Source organism: Phyllobates terribilis, unplaced genomic scaffold, assembly GCF_046119375.1.
Source record: "Phyllobates terribilis strain yellow unplaced genomic scaffold, ASM4611937v1 Scaffold_2__4_contigs__length_985480577, whole genome shotgun sequence".
Lineage (NCBI taxonomy): Eukaryota > Metazoa > Chordata > Amphibia > Anura > Dendrobatidae > Phyllobates > Phyllobates terribilis.
In genome coordinates this window covers 440,283,903-440,302,408 of record NW_027362762.1, presented here as the reverse complement: position 1 = coordinate 440,302,408, position 18,506 = coordinate 440,283,903, and the positions used below count along the sequence as shown (strand labels likewise).

General features: G+C 46.1%; 1 protein-coding gene across 8 annotated transcripts in view; it reads left to right on the top strand.

The window, feature by feature from the left end:
* Positions 1–18,506, top strand: part of SRRM3 (serine/arginine repetitive matrix 3) — a 598,168-nt gene that overhangs the window by 487,379 nt on the left and 92,283 nt on the right. For all 8 annotated transcript variants that reach the window (XM_073665425.1, XM_073665430.1, XM_073665431.1 and 5 more), the window contains one exon: positions 12,664–12,732. In XM_073665425.1, the coding sequence (XP_073521526.1) occupies positions 12,664–12,732 (69 nt within the window). The remainder of the gene's footprint in view (positions 1–12,663; positions 12,733–18,506) is intronic.

Genomic DNA, 18,506 nt, shown 5'->3' with positions numbered 1-18,506 from the left:
TTTCCCTGTGCGTCCTTCTGCACCCTCCCCTTGCTGGGATAACCCGTCAGCGTTACCGTGGTCACGGCCTCTTCTGTGGCGAATGGAGAAGTGGTACTGCTGGAGAGCGAGGCTCCAGCGTAGCAACCTGCCATTCGACCCAGAGACCGTGTGTAACCAGCTGAGGGGGTTGTGGTCCGTCTCCACGGTGAAATGGCTCCCGTACAAGTAGGGCTGCAGACGCTGCAGGGCCCATACAATTGCCAGGCATTCTTTTTCCACCGTGGAGTAAGCCACCTCCCGGGGCAGTAGCTTCCTGCTCAGGTACAAGACAGGATGTTCCTGGCCTGTCGTGTTGACCTGACTTAGCACAGCACCGAGGCCAAAGTCACTGGCGTCGGTCTGTACCACAAACGGCCGGTCGAAGTCGGCAGCTTGCAGTACAGGGGAGCTACTTAGGGCGGCCTTGAGTGCCCCGAAAGCTGTCTTGCAGGCGACTGTCCAGTCGACTGCGACGGGCAGCTTCTTCTTGGTGAGGTCCGTCAGGGGCTTGGCCAGGGTGCTATAGTGTGGGACGAACCTCCTATAGTACCCGGCGGTCCCCAAGAAGGACATCACCTGCTTTTTGGTCCTAGGAGTGGGCCAGGATGCGATGGCATCCACTTTCCCAGGTTCTGGCTTCAGAACCCCCCCCGCCTACCCGGTGACCCAGGTAGAGGACCTCACTCATGCCCAGCTGGCACTTTTCCGGCTTGATGGTCAAGCCTGCCCGGTGGATCCGACCGAGCACCTGCCGCAGGTGCTCTAGGTGATCCTCCCAAGTGGGACTGAAGACTGCAATATCGTCCAAGTACGCAGCCGCGTACCCTTCAAGTCCCTCAAGCAGCGTATTGACCATCCGCTGAAAAGTGGCAGGGGCATTCTTCATGCCGAATGGCATCACTGTGGACTCGTACAGTCCAAAAGGGGTGATAAAGGCAGAGCGTTCCCTTGCCGTGGGGGTCAGAGGAATCTGCCAGTACCCCCGGCTCAGATCCATGATGGTCAGGTACTTAGCCCCGGCCATCCGATTGAGCAGGTCATCGATGCGTGGTATGGGGAACGCATCGGTGGCCGTTACAGCGTTGAGCCCCCGGTAGTCCACGCAGAACCGTGTAGTTCGGTCCTTCTTTGGTACGAGGACTACAGGCGAGGCCCACGCGCTGCTGGATGCCTGGATCACCCCCAGCTTCAGCATCTCGTCTATCTCTTGGCGCATGTTTCCCTGCACCTCGAAAGAGACCCGATATGCTGAACGCCGGATCGGCGGGTGATCGCCAGTGTCCACGTCATGGACAGCCATCTCAGTCCTTTCGGGCAGGCTGCTGAACAGCCCCCGGAAGGGGTGCAGGGTGGTCCCCAGCTGGAACCGTTGGTCCTCCGTGAGCTGGTGGCCAACCCCCACATCCTCGATGGACCCACCCGCCTTGGCTTGGGTGAGCAGATCCAGGAGGGTTTCTACCTCTCCTTCCTCGGGAAGGTTGCACACTGGGTGGGCAGTCGCTTCCCGCTCATGATGAGCCTTCATCATGTTCACGTGGAAGGCCTTCCTCCTTCCACGGGCGTGATCCAGGGTGACCAGATAGGTGACGGCGTTGAGTTTCTGGTGCACGAAGTAGGGACCTTCCCAGGCTGCCTGAAGCTTGTTCTGTGGTACGGGGACCAGTACCCACACCTTTTGACCCACCTGGTAGGTCCTCTCACAAGCATTCTGGTCGTACCACCGCTTCTGGTCGGCCTGGGCCTGGGCCATATTGTCCTGCACCAGCTTTGCCAAGGCCATCATCCTGTCCCGGTGGCGCACGACATACTCGATGACCGACACCTTGGGGGTGGCCAAATCCCCTTCCCATGCTTCCTTCACCAGAGCCAGGGGGCCCCGTACCCGTCGCCCGTACAGGAGCTCAAAGGGGGAGAACCCCGTTGAGGCCTGCGGAACCTCCCGGTAAGCAAATAGGAGGTGTGGGAGGTAACGCTCCCAGTCTCTCCCGTGGGAGTCGACCAACATCTTAAGCATCTGCTTTAAGGTGCCATTGAACCGCTCACACAGGCCATTAGTCTGTGGGTGATACGGGCTGGCCACCAGATGTTGCACCTGCATTTGCTTACTGAGGGACTCCATCAGCCGCGACATGAACTGGGTCCCTCGGTCGGTGAGCATTTCCTGGGGGAAACCCACTCTGGAGAAGATCTCCAGTAAGGCGGTAGCCACCTTGTCGGCCCGAATGGACGACAAAGCTACCGCTTCCGGGTACCGGGTGGCATAGTCCACTACCGTGAGTATGAAGCATTTCCCGGAGTGGCTGGGAGTGGACAGAGGTCCAATAAGATCCACAGCGACCCTCGAGAAAGGCTCTTCGATGATTGGCAGAGTTACCAGTGGGGCTTTGGGGAGCGGCCCCGCCTTCCCCACCCTCTGATAGGTGTCACACGAACGGCAGTAGGCACCCACCGCGGCTCCCATCCCAGGCCAGTAGAAATGCTGAGCTATCCTGGCCTTGGTTTTAGCGATCCCTAGGTGTCCGGCCATCGGAATCTCGTGTGCGATCCGCAACAATTCCGCCCTGAACGGATAGGGTACCACTAACTGTCGGTCCCTGGGCCACGCCTCCGGTGAACCCTGCTGGACCGTTACCCGGTACAGCCGTCCCTGGTCCCAGACCACACGCTCGCAGTCTGACTCCATGGGAGGCTGTGCCGCCTGTTCCTTGAGAGCTTTCAGGCTGTCGTCTGCTTCCAACGCAGCCTGAAATTCCTGACTTGATGTGGCCAGAATCGACGAAACTGCCACATCCTCCGTCAGCCCCTCCGGGCATGTCACCTGGCCGCTGTCTGACCCGGCAGACACTTGGTCAGAAGTGGGGAAGCCGTCGGACCTCTGCAAGGCTCCTTGGGCTCCGGCGCTCCCACTCCTGGTGACAGCGGCTATGACCGCTGTGACCGTGGGTAGTGCCCGCTTCCCCTCTGTTTCTGACCAAGCCGCCCGATCAGGCAGGCTTCCTAGGCCTTTGGACATCTCGGATGTGGGGAACTCCTGCCCTGGGGTCTTACCTGGCGGCTCCTCTCTTGGGACACCCCCACCCCCCATGGCCTGTTCCTCCCCCTGCAGTGGGCCTATACTCAGCAGCCTGGATACCCCTGGGAGCCCTACACTGCCGGTAGCTGCCCCCCTCTCCATCCCTGAGCTTCCCTCTACAGAATCCTGCCCGCCCCCTCCCTCACCGGAGGACAAGAGGTCACGGCACGCCGGCTGAGCACCTCTGCGGGCATCCCCACACTCCCCACCTGCTTTCACTAACCCTGTTTGTGTTCTGTCTGTGCAGGTGTTACCCTCAGGTTTCACTCCCTCCTCCTCAGCAGGATGCACACTACATACAACATGGTTGGCATTAGCAGCAGACAAATCAATACACTCTTGGGGGGCCGAACTTGGGGGTTCAGAGGGTACATACTGCGATACTAGACGCCCCAAGTCGGTCCCTAATAAAACATTTGCGGGAATATTTGGCGTTACTCCCACCTCCCGCATCCCCCTCCCGGCACCCCAGTCCAAATACACCATGGCAACGGGAAGTGCCGGCTCCACGCCTCCAACCCCGGAGACGGAAAGAGTCTTTCCTGGTACCAAGTCCTGGGGGGACACCACCTCAGACCGTACCAGTGTTCGTTCAGCGCCAGTGTCCCGCAGTCCCATGACCGCAGAACGGCCTATGGTGACGGGTTGGATGTTGTCCAGGGACCTACCACCACCCCCTCCCACACACAAAACATTGGGCGCTCTCTGGGACTGGGATGGGGTCTTTTGGCGCTGGGGACACTCAGCCCTAAAGTGTCCTGGTTTGTTGCATAGATGACAACGTCTTACGTCTGGTCCTTGCCTGGAGAGGGCAACAGGGGGATACACCCCTTGTGTTCTAGGGGCCGGGGAAACAGGGGCATGATTGGGCTTACCCCCTCTCCAGGTGCTGCTGGCAGACTTCTTCAGCTCATTCGCCCTGTTATTGGCATACTCGTCTGCCAGGGCGGCTGTAGCAGAAGCCCCTGTTGGTTTTCGGTCACGGAGGAACTGTCGGAGGTCCTCTGGGCAGTTCCACAAGAACTGCTCCATGATGAACAGTTCCTGGACCTCCTGGCGGGTAGTAAGCGCTAGACCCGAGGTCCAGTGCTCTGCGGCTCTCAACAGCGCCCGCATATGATCGGTCCAGGTGTCCTTGGGGCCACGCAGCAGGCTCCGGAACTTCTGGCGGTACGACTCGGGAGTGAGGTTGTACTGCCGGATCAGGGCCCACTTGATGCAGTCGTAGTTCTGTACCTCCCCGGCAGGTAAGTCCCCCAAGGCATCCAGGGACTTACCCCTCAAACGGGGGGTCAGGTATCTGGCCCACTGATCCCGGGCCAGATGGTGCTGAAGACAGGTCCGTTCAAATGCCACCAGAAAGGAGTCCAGGTCCCCATCCTTCTCCAGTAGAGGGAAGTCCTCAGCTCGGACTTTGGACGACTTGGTCTCCTGATGGGTTGGTTGCTCTAGCGGAAGCCCCCGCTGGGCCAGGTCCAGTCGGTGCTGGCGCTCCGCAGCTCGCTCTGCACGCTCCGCAGCCTCCCGGCGCTCTGCAGCTTCACGCTCCGCAGCCCGCTCCGCAGCCCACTCCGCAGCCCGCTCTGCACGCTCCTCCTCCGCTGCCTTGCGCTCCTCCTCCGCTGCCTTCTCTGATGCTGCCAGGAGGGTTTTGTAGACGGCATCGCCATGGCCATGAGACTGGAGACTTGCCATAGCCGCTTGTAAAAGGGCTTGTGATCTGGACAGGCTGGGCTGGGTAGGTGGTGGGCAGCCCACTGCGGGACCGTATACTGGGGACTGGCTCCCTGAGGTGCCCGGGCTGGACTCCTCCTCGCCATGAGTAACAATGTCCTCCCCTCCTGCCACACGGACCGTAGCATTAGCCTCCTGCAGGGTCTTGCTCCTGGTGCCGTCTGCCATCTTGGTAACCGACACCGCTGCAACCCTGAGTTTGCACACACCTTGTTATACTTTTAGCCTGACCGTCTAACGTTGGGCTGACCTTAAGACTCCAGCAGTGGAAGTTACCACTGGCAGTCTTTAGTGCCTGGGAGTAGGGGTCCCACAACACTATTATTCTACAATCCCACCGCTGCCACCAATGTGATGAAAGCCGGCCGGTGGGTGCAGCTCTCTGGCGCCCCCTTACCTCTCAGGTCAGTCAAGGTACTGCACCTAGAGAAAGTAGTGCCAGGTAGCTGCAACCAGCGCAGGGAACACGGTAGAGTGTTATCCCTTCAACGTCACTAAACCGTAACGTCACTACACAGCACAACTCGCTAGCGCCCTCTTAGCCTCAGGTCAGTCAAGGAACTGCACCTAGGATAAGCGGTCGCCAGAGAGACTGTCCTGTAACCTACTGGGTATCGGGGCCCTCTGTAGTGAGGGCGGTATATATATCTTCCTTGGCCGCGCCAGGAATATATATATCTGAACCTCCGACCGTCACTACCAGCCTTCCCCAATCCCCAGTTGGTATGCTGCCACCAGTCCCTATTTTAGATATACGCCCAGTCCGTGAATGGGCCTATATCGGGTCAGGAACCAACCCTGGGTAGCGTTTTTGGCTTGAGCCGAGCTCACACGGACGTGCGTTCGTTATGCAGAATAAAAGGCAGGCCCACAATTACTTGAGGTAATTGATTATAATAATACACTAGATACACGATATACAACTAAATATACACAGGTATAAGGTCAGGCTAAACTATACAACAATGGAATACAACACACAGAATCACCACAGCATATCAGTTACCGGTTTCTTGATTTTCTTGTGACGCAGGGAGAGGATTCTGCGGTCGCAGGCACGGTTCTTTGTTACAGGCTGAGGCCTACCACCGCATGGTCAAACTGCTCCTCCCCTTGGTGGCCTCAGCTGGTGCTCAGATGTTCAGCACCCCACTCTTGGGTCAAGACTGACTTATCTCTTGTCTGTCCTGCTATCTTACCTGCCCCGTCCCGCCCACTGCTGGTGAGGTCAGATGGCTCAGTCTCCACCCTCAGGTCTAACTTCGATCAGAAGCCCAAATTCTAAGGAACCCAATAACTTCTTCTGGGATGGTCTCAGGATACCCCCAGGGGTTCCCATGGATTCGGGCCGCCGTAACCGACCTTTTGATATCAATTATGATACCATACGGTCCTCAGGAATGGCTCATGCGTGTACTATTCATGTTTCTATATCTTATGCCTCCATGCTTGTGACAGACAAAGAAACTAGTCCTATGGGACAAATGGTCAGTTACAGATGGACGAAGCACCCCCCCCCCCCCCCTGCTGGCTGTGTTTCCTCTCGAAGTCTTTGAAGCTCCTAGCATTCAAGTGTTAAGTAGGCCCTGGGGCTTCTTATCTTACAGGAGCCTGGATGGGGGGAAACTATCTAGTTGACGTTTTAACAGAAGGTCCCAAGGGTGGGGGCTGCTGAAGTGTGGCCATCCCTGGATATGATTTATCATTACCAAGATGGCGGCTACGGGTTCATCACAATAAGCAACGGATCTTTTTGATAACAGTCTAATCAAATCGGGGAGCCCTCCTCCACCTATATTGAATCGTCTCAGCGATCGTATAGTAAGTCTTCTTTAATCCTGTTTTATGTTGTGTAACTGTCTATTCTGTATTGTAATTGTCCCCTTTGTAAAATCCTTGTACATTTTTCCTAAACACTGCCTCCTTTTTGGATTAAATATAAAATTTAATAGTTCTGTTTCTTTTGATCTGTAATCGTTCCCTACCCCGAAGTCATACGCCACCAGAATGCAGGTGTCGGCCCCAGCCTGTATTATATTTCAAATCTGGATGGTGGTGGCAGCGAATAATATTAATAATTGGGCTATCGTGAAGCTGACAGTGACTGTAGAGGGGGCATATACACATATTCCATGCGTTGGAATCCGGAGGTGTGACACCGTACACTCACTGGTCGCTTTCCGATACCTACATAGTGAGTAGTGGGGACCGTGTGCTCGCGGATCCCTGATGAAATCTTGACAGAGTGATGGCAACGGTGAGATATTGTGTGATCTTCCTGGTGTCGTCTCTGTGAATCCCTGACATTTAAGTTAGGCGAAGACTGCATGATACACTAATATTAATTACATGCGTTATGTTTGTATGATAGGCTACTAATGAAATTGTAGGAATAATTAAAGGGAACCATCTCTGTTGACATGTCTGTTTTAGTCAACACAATAAAGCACCTTTTTTTAACAGTCTTTTGTGCTATTCCTTTGTTAATCCTCCTGTAAAGCTATGAATAAATTGACAACTGGACATTACCATTCCCTTGTGAATTGGTCATTGCATTGGTTTGCATTGGGGAATTCACCTATACCTAATATTGCACACTTTTATCCAGACTCATACTCCCATCAGACATGACATTGACATTGCCTTCCTTGGACCTTGTAGTAGATGGTAACCAGGCCATACTATTAATACCCTACAAGACTTGGAGATGCTTTGGCCTAGTCATCAAACCATCACTTTGTTAAAGTTGCTCAGATTCTTACACATAACCATTTCACCTAGTCCTAACACATCAAGAACTGACGTCTTGCTGCATAATAGATTGCAACTCTTAATAAGTGCCATTATAATGAGATGTGAGGGTACGGTGGCTGGAAGTGGCAGAAAACCATGCCAACACATAGTGGTGAATAAGCACAAAGGTTTGCGATATTGCTGGCAAACTCTTGCACTCATTCAAACTCCAGCACGTGGAGGTGGTATTCTGCCACATGTATCTGTAGTACCGTGGAACCTTACCATCACTCACATGACCTGTCAGTGGCATTTATCAACTGATTGCTTTATTTGTGAGATTATTTTTTATTTGTTCAATGGGGCAGTTGTAATATTACTGTCTAAAATATAGACTACTTAAAATGAGATTAAATGTGCCACATTTATCATAGTGGTTCATACTGGATAATAATTTAGTAATACTAATACTGATGCCATTCTATTCACATATAACTGTGAGTACATGCAATGCCATGTGCTATGTAATCTTATGAATGCAGCATGTTAGGAAGTGATATGCATTATTAGTTAGGTATGTTCAGCACTGCATACAAATGTATGCTTCGTATTATAATGTATGCAGTGAGGCAGACCTGCATCAATTGTGCAACGTATATGTGTGTGATGCCACATGAGAGATGGAAGATGTATGTCAAGAAATGTGTTATGCAGAATACTACTGGGTAGCAGTTTCAGCTGTTTGAGGTAGTGCTGGTAATGTTATTAACATTATTGTTATTCATGGCTTATATAGCGCCGTCATATCATTCAGCACTTTACATACATTATCGCATGCTGAGTGCCCCAGTGGGGCTCACAATCTAAATTCCCTATCAGTATGTCTTTGGAGTGTGGGAGGAAACTGGAGAAAATGCAAACACGGGGAGAACATACAAACTCCTTGCAGATGTTGTCCTTGATGGGATTTGAACCCAGGACCCCAGCGCTGCAAGGCAACTGAACTAACCACTGAGCCACAGTGCTACCCCCATAAACATTTGCATGATCGTTCAGCCAACAGCTACAGTTGAGCTCAAAAGTTTACATACCCTGGCAGAATTTTTCCTTTCTTGGCCTTGTTTCAGAGAATATGGGTCATTTGGATGGGTCTCTTAAAAAGAGAAAACACAGTAGTTTGACTATAAATGGCTTCACCCAACCAATAACCATGAGTGGAGAAAAAGTTTTCTTTGTTATCATTCATATTCTCTGAAACAAGGCCAAGAAAGGAAAAATTCTGCCAGGGTATGTAACCTTTTGAGCACAGCTGTACTTCCCGTTTCCCTCATACACAGGAATGCTTGGAATATATCTCAGGAGAGAGTTGGGAGGCTCCCATATACATTACACCGTTGACCGATCCCGCCTATATTACTGGGTATTGCTGACTTTAGTTTAAAGGATATATCCGGGCTGATTGACAGCTGGCTGTCCGCTGCCTAATTGGGGGAAGCTGGCTGTCAGTCAGCATGACACCAGTAGTCCCGCCCTGTCGTCAGGAAGGGAAATCGTTGCTCTCTTGACAGGGAGCAGCTGAATCTCCGGCAGGAGCGGTCAATGACTGGAACCCGGATACAACAAGCAGGTACTTGCCTCTGTTAGCAGTTACATGCCTGTTAGTGCTTAGGCACATTTTTTTCTTAAAGTTCCGGATATCCTCTTTAATGTTTATGGGGGCTTTTAAAGCCAAGAGTTTCGCCCATTCTTAAAGAGTTAATATGCACTGAATTGCTGGTGATATGCTTAGGTCAGAGTGCAGCATGAGTTTGGCATTAGCATTCACATCTATAATCTCCTATGCCCTCACTGTTTATAGAGCATTTACACCAGACTTTTCCAGCCAATAGATATTAAATACTCACATATGGCACAGTCAGACAGAGAAGAATCTATGCAGCCGAAAGAAAACACCTGTGCCATAGCTAGCTAGTAAGTTGGGGTGAGTAGCACTTGCTATTAAGATGCATACCCCAGAGCTCTGTGAGGGCAACAATAGACAATGTAAGAAGCTCCAGACTGAGCTGTAATTGGTAACTGCATCAATCTACCATCCTTGAACGGGAAACCACTCTACCACCAATCTCCACTACACCATATGCTATTTAAATGGGTTCTGATCAAATTGAACCAACCCCATTACAACACCATTCTTCTCAGTTTGATTAGTCTATTATTGCAATTAATTCCCGATCTGAAAAAAATGCAAGCATAAATTGAAAACTAGTAAATGACTATATAGTGCTTTTCATAAAAATATGTTGGGATAATGTAACCAAAAATGTGTGGCAAATTAGCTTCTTTTAGTTCTGGCATCAGGCATGGAAGGGATTTAATATACAGTAATCTAAATTGAGGATAAAAGACAGAAAGAAAATCATAAATATGTCTTTTTAAGTCCTCTACAAATGTGCTGCTTTTAATTTGCTTTCTGGGAATTTTATGTAGTTTAATACTTACCTAGAGATGCATGGTGTGAATTATTTTTTACTACCTCTTTAATATCAGAAATGGCCATGAATCATATCATTGCTCTCAAAAGCCAGCCACTATAGTGCTATTAAAAAAGAATTCATCCCACTTTGACTTTTTCTTATTTTATTGTTTAAGCACATCTAATCACATTGGAGATAAAGGGATATTTCACTTAGAAAGTTCTTTAATTTGCTTAAAGTATACATAATTTTTGTGGCATTTACTTCCAACACTGAAAAATAATTAACAAAAAATTATATTGAATGTTTTGATATTAAATGTAGTCCTGTTAGACCTAGTGGTTTAAAAATGGTTGCATGGGATTAGAAAATCATAGGCCTGATTCAAGAGGTTTTTTTAATAATTTTGTTTTGTATTATTTGTGGCCTTTTTCTGGGTCAAATTCATCAAGATGGGTCACACAGGTTGATGAAATTTGGCAAAATTAACTTTTTTTTTGTCTTTTACTTATTTATTCATGTTTTTAGAGCAAAAACTTACATAATCCTTTAAAATTAATTTTTATTTACTCAATAATTAAATGATAAATTAGGTTAAAACATCACACCCCATTGTCGATTAAAAAAAAAAACAGACAAATCCAAGTTAAGATAACTTTAAAAGGGTTATGCATGGCAGCATGGGTGCTGTGGGCTAATTAGGTTGGTCCTCTTGCTGACACCTGGTAGGTTAGGGACCCATTGAGAGGGTCACTATGACATGGCAGTGGGCTTATTCATTCTGATCAAAATTCTAGCTAAGAACCTTGTGTTCAGTTTTATACATTTTGATCAGTCTATAGATCGATTGTCGATGTATAAGAGTAAAAGTAATAATAAAAGTCAATAGTTCAATGTATAATATTTGGCTTTGCGGTCCATGCCTGTTACTACAGTTATAGCTTGGAAAAAAAAACACAAAATAAATAATGAATATGGCACAAATATAATATTAAAATAATTTTTACTCCAGAAAAAAGGCACAAAGACAATAATAAATCGGGGCCGTAGCCTTCCAAAAATAGTGTCATACTTGTTCTCTAGCTGTGTGTGGTACTGTATCTCAGCCCCATTTATTTTAATTATGCTGAGCTGCAATACCAGAAACAACATGCAGAAAGGTGTGGTTCTGTGTCTAGAAGAAAGCAGACATTGTTTCCTCATCATCCTCAACTTTTTCACTTTTTTGCATCTCTGCCACCTAGTCTATTACTTAGATTTGCTGCTATTGTCAAACTTACCAAATCCCATCATTGTATCGAAAATATTGATGTAAGGCACAAATACCTATTCATAGATATGGTGCACAACCTGGTCATAGGGAGAAATCCTTAACTCATTCTTCATGTGATCCACTGCAACATATTTTTATAAAACGTTGGCTCGGTGGTTAGCACTGCAGCCTTGCAGCGCTGGGGTCCTGGGTTCAAATCCCACCAAGGACAACATCTGCAAGGAGATTGTATGTCCTCCCCGTGTTTGTGTGGGTTTCCTCTGGTTTCCTCCCACACTCCAAAGACCTACTGATAGGGAATGTAGATTGTGAGCCCCATTAGGGGCAGTGATAATAATGTCTGTAAACCTCTGTGGAATTAACGGCGCTATATACAGTACAGACCAAAAGTTTGGACACACCTTCTCATTTAAAGATTTTTCTGTATTTTCATGACTATCAAAATTGTACATTCACACTGAAGGCATCAAAACTATGAATTAACACATGTGGAATTATATACTTAACAACAAAGTGTGAAACAACTGAAAATATGTCTTATATTCTAGGTTCTTCAAAGTAGCCACCTTTTGCTTTGATGACTGCTTTGCACACTCTTGGCATTCTCTTGATGAGCTTCAAGAGGTAGTCACCAGAAATGGTCTTCCAACAATCTTGAAGGAGTTCCCAGAGATGCTTAGCACTTGTTGGCCCTTTGGCCTTCACTCTGCGGTCCAGCTCAACCATCTCGATTGGGTTCAGGTCTGGTGACTGTGGAGCCAGGTCATCTGGTGTAGCACCCCATCATGTAATTCTACATGTGTTAATTCATAGTTTTGATACCTTCAGTGTGAATGTACAATTTTCATAGTCATGAAAATACAGAAAAATCTTTAAATGAGAAGGTGTGTCCAAACTTTTGGTCTGTACTGTAAGTGAGTAAAATAAATAAGTAAATATTGAGTCTTCTCAATTTACCTACTACCAGACTTAATCATAGGAGATTCATACATAGAAAACTTTACATCTTCAAAGGAGAATGCAGAAGCAATTGTAGTATATTAAAATGGAAAATTTCTTGTGAATATGACAAGTGAATTGAGGTAAGACTGATAATACCCTAAGGACCTCCAGTCTTTTAGCTGTCATTTTGCTGTCAGGTAATGATGGTGGTATATCTGGTACTTAACATCAGAGATATGTGATGTGTTTGTAGGAAAGTAATGGCTTATTGATAATATAAGTATACGTTGTGTATTGTAAAGTATGTTTATTTGTATGTATCATCAGTGGGATGGGGCTGATTTGTCTCCTAATGGCACATGCACCTTTAGTCTGCTGAATGTAACTGGGAATATATCTGTTCTTGTTCTTAGGTGCGATAGTTCATCACCAGTTCGGAAAGAAAAAAAGAAGAAAAGTGGCAAAAAGCACAAAAGGGACAGGTAATATCAGAGTAAACCTGTTTACTACTTGACACCAATAATTAGTTGAGACTGTGCCATTGTAACATTCAGTGGTGACAGCATACACTGCATCGTAATTATTCCTTGTGAAATTATCATGGTACTTTACTTCCACCATCATATAATCATGTCAATTGAAAGGAATTTTATAATTATGTTTACAACAAAGTGGTGTAATTGATGGCAAAATAACAGACCAGTTTTACTTAGCTGGTACGCAGTAACAAGAAGAACAGCATGTGCCCAGCCCCTTCTGTCATTTTATTGGCATCACCATGGTCTATTTTATTGAATTCCTTTGCTGCATGCTGCCAATTAGAAACTTTTATATAAAAAGCTACAGAATTACACCACATGATTTTTCCCTTCCAAACTGTGGTCTTGGGCAGTATTATTATAAAAGGTATAAATATGCTTATCTGTACAATAAGAGTCAGTTGTTTAACTCTTTCCTTAAAGGGGTATTCTCATCTCCAATATGTAGTAGGTGTAATAATAATAATATTAGCAAATAACTCCAGTTAGAAATGTAGTATAGTTTTTCTAATAAGCTATGTCACTTACCCAATGTGCAGGGCATTGCAGTAGCTTAGGTATCCATGGTTAAGACCACGCATATAGTGACAGTTAGTTGTTAGTGGTCGTAACCATGGATACCTAAGCTACTGCAATGCCCTGCACATGGGGTAAATGACATAGGTTATCAAGAAAACTATACTACATTTCTAATTGGAGGTATTTGCTAATATTATTATTACACCTACTACATATTGGGATAGGATCTTGGAGATGGGAATACCCCTTTAAGTTTTGAAATATGTTTTAACTGTCTATCTTAAAAAAAAGTGCAGCTGCACACTGAGTACACTAAGATGTATGTTTACATGGATTAATCAATTTTGAACTATTGTGTTGCTGCGAAATAAACTATACTTATAGAATTGTTGTACTGCCAGCCACTTTTGCCAGGAGTTGATGATCAGGTTTTTTTTTTTTGCCTAGCTACCCAAATATCTATCTATCTATCTATCTATGAAACTTTCTTTTTTAATTACCATTGTACAGTTGTTGTGTCCATTTACGTTCTTGCTGTAAGTTGACAACATCAGAAGAGATGATTATCTTTTGAAATTTGAATTCACTAGGTTCATTGATTTTTTCCCCCCAAAATTGATTCTTTGCAAATCGCAACACTTCAAAGCCTCCAATGGCCCTGAGAAAACATGTGTACCACTCTTAAGTCTTCTAGAACTGTATCCAACCCCTTTCAAGCTTTTTGACACAAACATAGCCTTAGTAATGTTAAAGTGACCTCACCATAGAAACGAATGGTAAATGTTAGTATCCAACAGACCATTTAACAAAATAGCGCACTCACAGACTTTTCATGCTGTTTTAAATTAAAAAACAGTCCATAAATTATCCCTTTTAGTTATTTGTGATCAGTCAGACTTTTCTTTGCAGAATACTGACTCAAACTGAAGGTGTCGCTATCAGAGGTAACAACATCCTAGTGTGACTGAGACAAGTGATGTGCTTTATTTTACATAGCGCCCTGCACTTTTTTACCACCTAAACACTTGCCCAAGGTAAAGGTGGTCTGTAGTTGGTAGTACTACTGCCCGGATGGCTGGTGCCAGTGATGGTGGTGGTGTTCCTGCTAGCCGCTCCAATATTCTTAGCTGTGGTATTGTTTTTTTGTTCTTTTAGACTACCCCATCCATACATTTTGAATATTGTATTTGCCATGTATTTTGTATAACACTATAATTCACTTTCAACATTCTTTACAAACGTAATTACTCAACCCTCACCAAAAAGTACGGAAAAAGAAAGCAAACAAAAAGCATAATTCTGCAGAAAGCATTATTATTTTTTTTGTATTTCTAGAAAAACATGTTCTCCTTTACAAAAAGGATTGCACAAGAAATGCAAAAACTCAGTATAGTCACTTGTGTTGAGCAAGAAAATCGTCTCTGAGACTGATTTCAGATTTCTTTTACTGAAAAAATATTGTGTTGCATTGCTTCTGCTCTTTAGTGCATTAAGAATGAAGAAAAAATATGTAACTGTAATTCAAATGAAGCAGATGTCAGCTATACTAACCACTGATCAATCACACTGAGTCCGTCACTGCTGCTGGCACCTCTGCTATCTCTCTCTCCCTCTAACAGTTGAATCTCTTTAGTAGGCCACGGCCCCACTATCAGTATTTGGTCAGCATTCGGTCAGTATTTTTTCTCAGGAGTGGGTGCCAAAACCAGGTGAGGAACAATCAGGGAAAAGGTATAATAGAAACAAGTCACCAATTCTGTATTTATCACCCACTCCTGGTTTTGGTCGTGGCCTTATTCACAGACTACTTTTGCAATTTTCTTCTTACTGCAATTATACAACACATTACTGTATGGAGTATTTGTCCATTCAGCTCCGATATCGTTTCACTATCCACATCACCCTAAAATGGCTGATGAATCCCCTGCCTTGATTTTGATACAGGCTTTGATAGTCCCTCCTGATTTGCTGTGCGCTACCATGTCACATGATACCTGCAAGGCGTTAAAGAGAAGCCCATGCGGTCTTGTCAGCCTTTTGTGGCTCATGCAGTCTTCTGCAAAGTGTAAAAATTTGATAGACATTTTTTCAGAAATTCACACAAATCGAATTTCAAATTGTTCTAGTTTGCCGGAACTGTGCATCTAATCAGTTTACTCATCTCTAAATATCAGCCATCCTCATTAAATTAACTTTCACCATAAGCATCATTGTGGCTGCTTTGAAAGTTCTAGTTTTTCAGCTTTACTTTGATTTATTTCTTTTTTTACACTCATTTGTGTGAATAAAATCTATTTGTTACCTGTGCATGTTCTAGTAATTATACAAACTGGAGAGTAACCTTTACTCTGCAACTTTGTATTCGAAAAGTACAGTAGAATTGTACTCTAACAGCATAGACCATGACATTCTTCCTAATAGGACAATTAGGTCTAGGTGTACCTTTTGTTAAAATGTAATCATACTTTGTTGAAGCATAAGGAATTTCTATTTTTACAGATCATTAATGAGAAACCAATAAAAAATACCTAAAATTAAAGTACTAAATTATCCCTCTTGAAAATATACTCCGAAATACAGTACCATGTTGGCATCTCTGGAGCTTCAGCTCCAGCTATCAAATATGAAGGTTTTGTCTAAAATTTGAAATTCATAAATACTTTGTTCCAAAAAAACTGCGCCATTCGTGTCCACTGGTTGTGTGTGGTATTGCAGCTCAGCTTCATTCACTTCTATGCAATTTATCTGCAACAGCAGACAAAACCGCTATGACTCCTTTTTGTAAATGATCCATTTACCAGATGCCCTTTCCACCAGAGCGACATAAATTCACAGGGCTCAGTCTAAAAATACCGTATTTTTCGGACTATAAGACGCACCAGACCATAAGACGCACACAGGTTTTAGAGGTGAAAAATAGGGGGGGAAAAAAGCTCCTATGGCATGCTGGAAGTTATAGTTCCCTACATTTATGTCATGTGTTTGCCCTGAGAACTATAACTCCCAGCATGTCCTTCAGCTCTTATGCCATGCTAGGAGTTATAGTTCACCACACATTTGTGATGTGGTTGCTCTGAGGAGAACTGTAACTCCCAGCTCGTCCTTCAGCTCTTATGTCATGCTGGGAGTTATAGTTCACCACAGGAGTGGTACAGTATTTAATGACATGTGCTTTTTCACTTTATATTTTACTTCTACCTTATTATAATGTTTGCCTCTCATTCTGGATAGGCAGGGAGTGGGGTCACACTGGCTGGGGGCTGCGGCAGCGGAGGCTGCTGGGGCTGCGGAGGCGGCTGGGTCTGAGGAGGGGGCTGTGGCTGAGGAGGGGGCTGTGGCTGCAGAGGGGGCTGTGGCTGCGGAGGAGGCTGTGGTAGCGGAGGGGGCTGTGGCTGCGGAGGAGGCTGTGGTAGCGGAGGGGGCTGTGGCTGCGGAGGGGGCTGTGGCTGCAGAGGGGGCTGTGGCTGCGGAGGAGGCTGTGGTAGCGGAGGTGGCTGCGGCTGCAGAGGGGGCAGTGGCTGCGGAGGGGGCAGTGGCTGCGGAGGGGGCTGTGGCTGTGGAGGGGGCTGTGGCTGTGGAGGGGGCTGTGGCTGCGGAGGAGGCTGTGGTAGCGGAGGGGGCTGTGGCTGTGGAGGGGGCAGTGGCTGCGGAGGGGGCTGTGGCTGTGGAGGGGACTGTGGCTGTGGAGGGGGCTGTGGCAGCTGGGGCGGCGATGAAGCGGTGTTTCCCAGTGGGCGCAGCCATGAATTCACTATGGCCGCGCTAGACACCAGGAGGTGGGCGGTCTCCCATCCAGATCGCGCGTTGCAGTGACGTTACTAAGAGGCAGGGCCGGGGCAACACAGAACAGCACAGTTGTTTTTTCCTCCTATGTCATAACTTATTTTATCTTTTCTGTTGAAATAACCATATGAGGGCTTATTTTTTGTGGGACAAATAATAATTTTGATTGATATTGTTCAGAAAAAATCCAAATTTAGTGAAATGGCAAAAAAATGCAATTCCTTCATTGTTTTTTTTTGTTACGATGTTCATTGTGCATAAAAAATTACCTGGAAATATGATTCTTCAGATCAGTATGATTACAGTGATACTAAATGTGCACAGTTTTTATTTTTATTTTTGTGGTTTAAAAAAATTCAGAAACTTGTAAAAAAAATGGTTTCTGTAACCATTTTCTGAGACCCAAAACTTTAATTTTTTCATCAGTGGAGGTGGACGAGGACTTGTATCTTCCGTAGCAATGGTATTTCATTGATACCATTGTGGGGTACATACAATGTTTTCATTGCTTTTTATTGCATTTTTGTGGGAGGTGCAGCAAGCAAAACATGGCAATTCTGGTGTTTCAAGTTTTTATGCTTTACAGTGTTTATTGTATGAGATAAATATTTTTATATTTTAATAGATCTGATTTTAACGGATACGGCATTACCGAAAATGTTTACTTTCTTTTTATTTTTTAAATGTCTATTTTTTAAGGGGGGAGAGGGGAGCGATTTAAATTTTTCTGTTGTTTTATAGTCATTTTTATTATTTATTATCATAGCGCCATTAATTCCATGGCGCTTTCCATGTTTAAAAGGGGTATACATAGCAAACAGCAAGTACAATAATTTGAACAAAAATGAGTCAGCAACTAGTACAGGAGGAGAGAGGACCCTGCCTGCGAGGGCTCACAATCTACAAGGGATGGGTGAGGATACAGTAGGTGAGGGTAGAGCTGGTCGTGCAGTGGTATGGTGGAGCGAGGGTTACTGCAAGCTGTAGGCTTGTCTGAAGAGGTGGGTCTTCCGGTTCCTTTTGAAGGTTTCCACCGTAGGCGAGAGTCTGACGTGTTGGAGTAGAGAGTTCCAGAGTAGGGGGATGCACCGGAGAAATCTTGAATGCGATTGTGGGAAGAGGAGATAAGAGGAGAGTAGAGAAGAAGATCTTGTGAGGATCGGAAGGTTGCGTGCAGGTAAGTACCTAGAGACTAGGTCACAGATATATGGAGGAGACAGGTTGTGGATGGCTTTACATGCCATGGTTAGGGTTTTGAACTGGAGTCTCTGGGCAATGGGGAACCAGTGAAGGGATTGACAGAGAGGAGAGGCCGAGGAATAGCGGGAGGACAGGTGGATTAGTCTGACAGCAGAGTTTAGGATAGATTGGAGGGTTGCGAGAGTGTTAGAAGGGAGGCCACAGAGCAGGAGGTT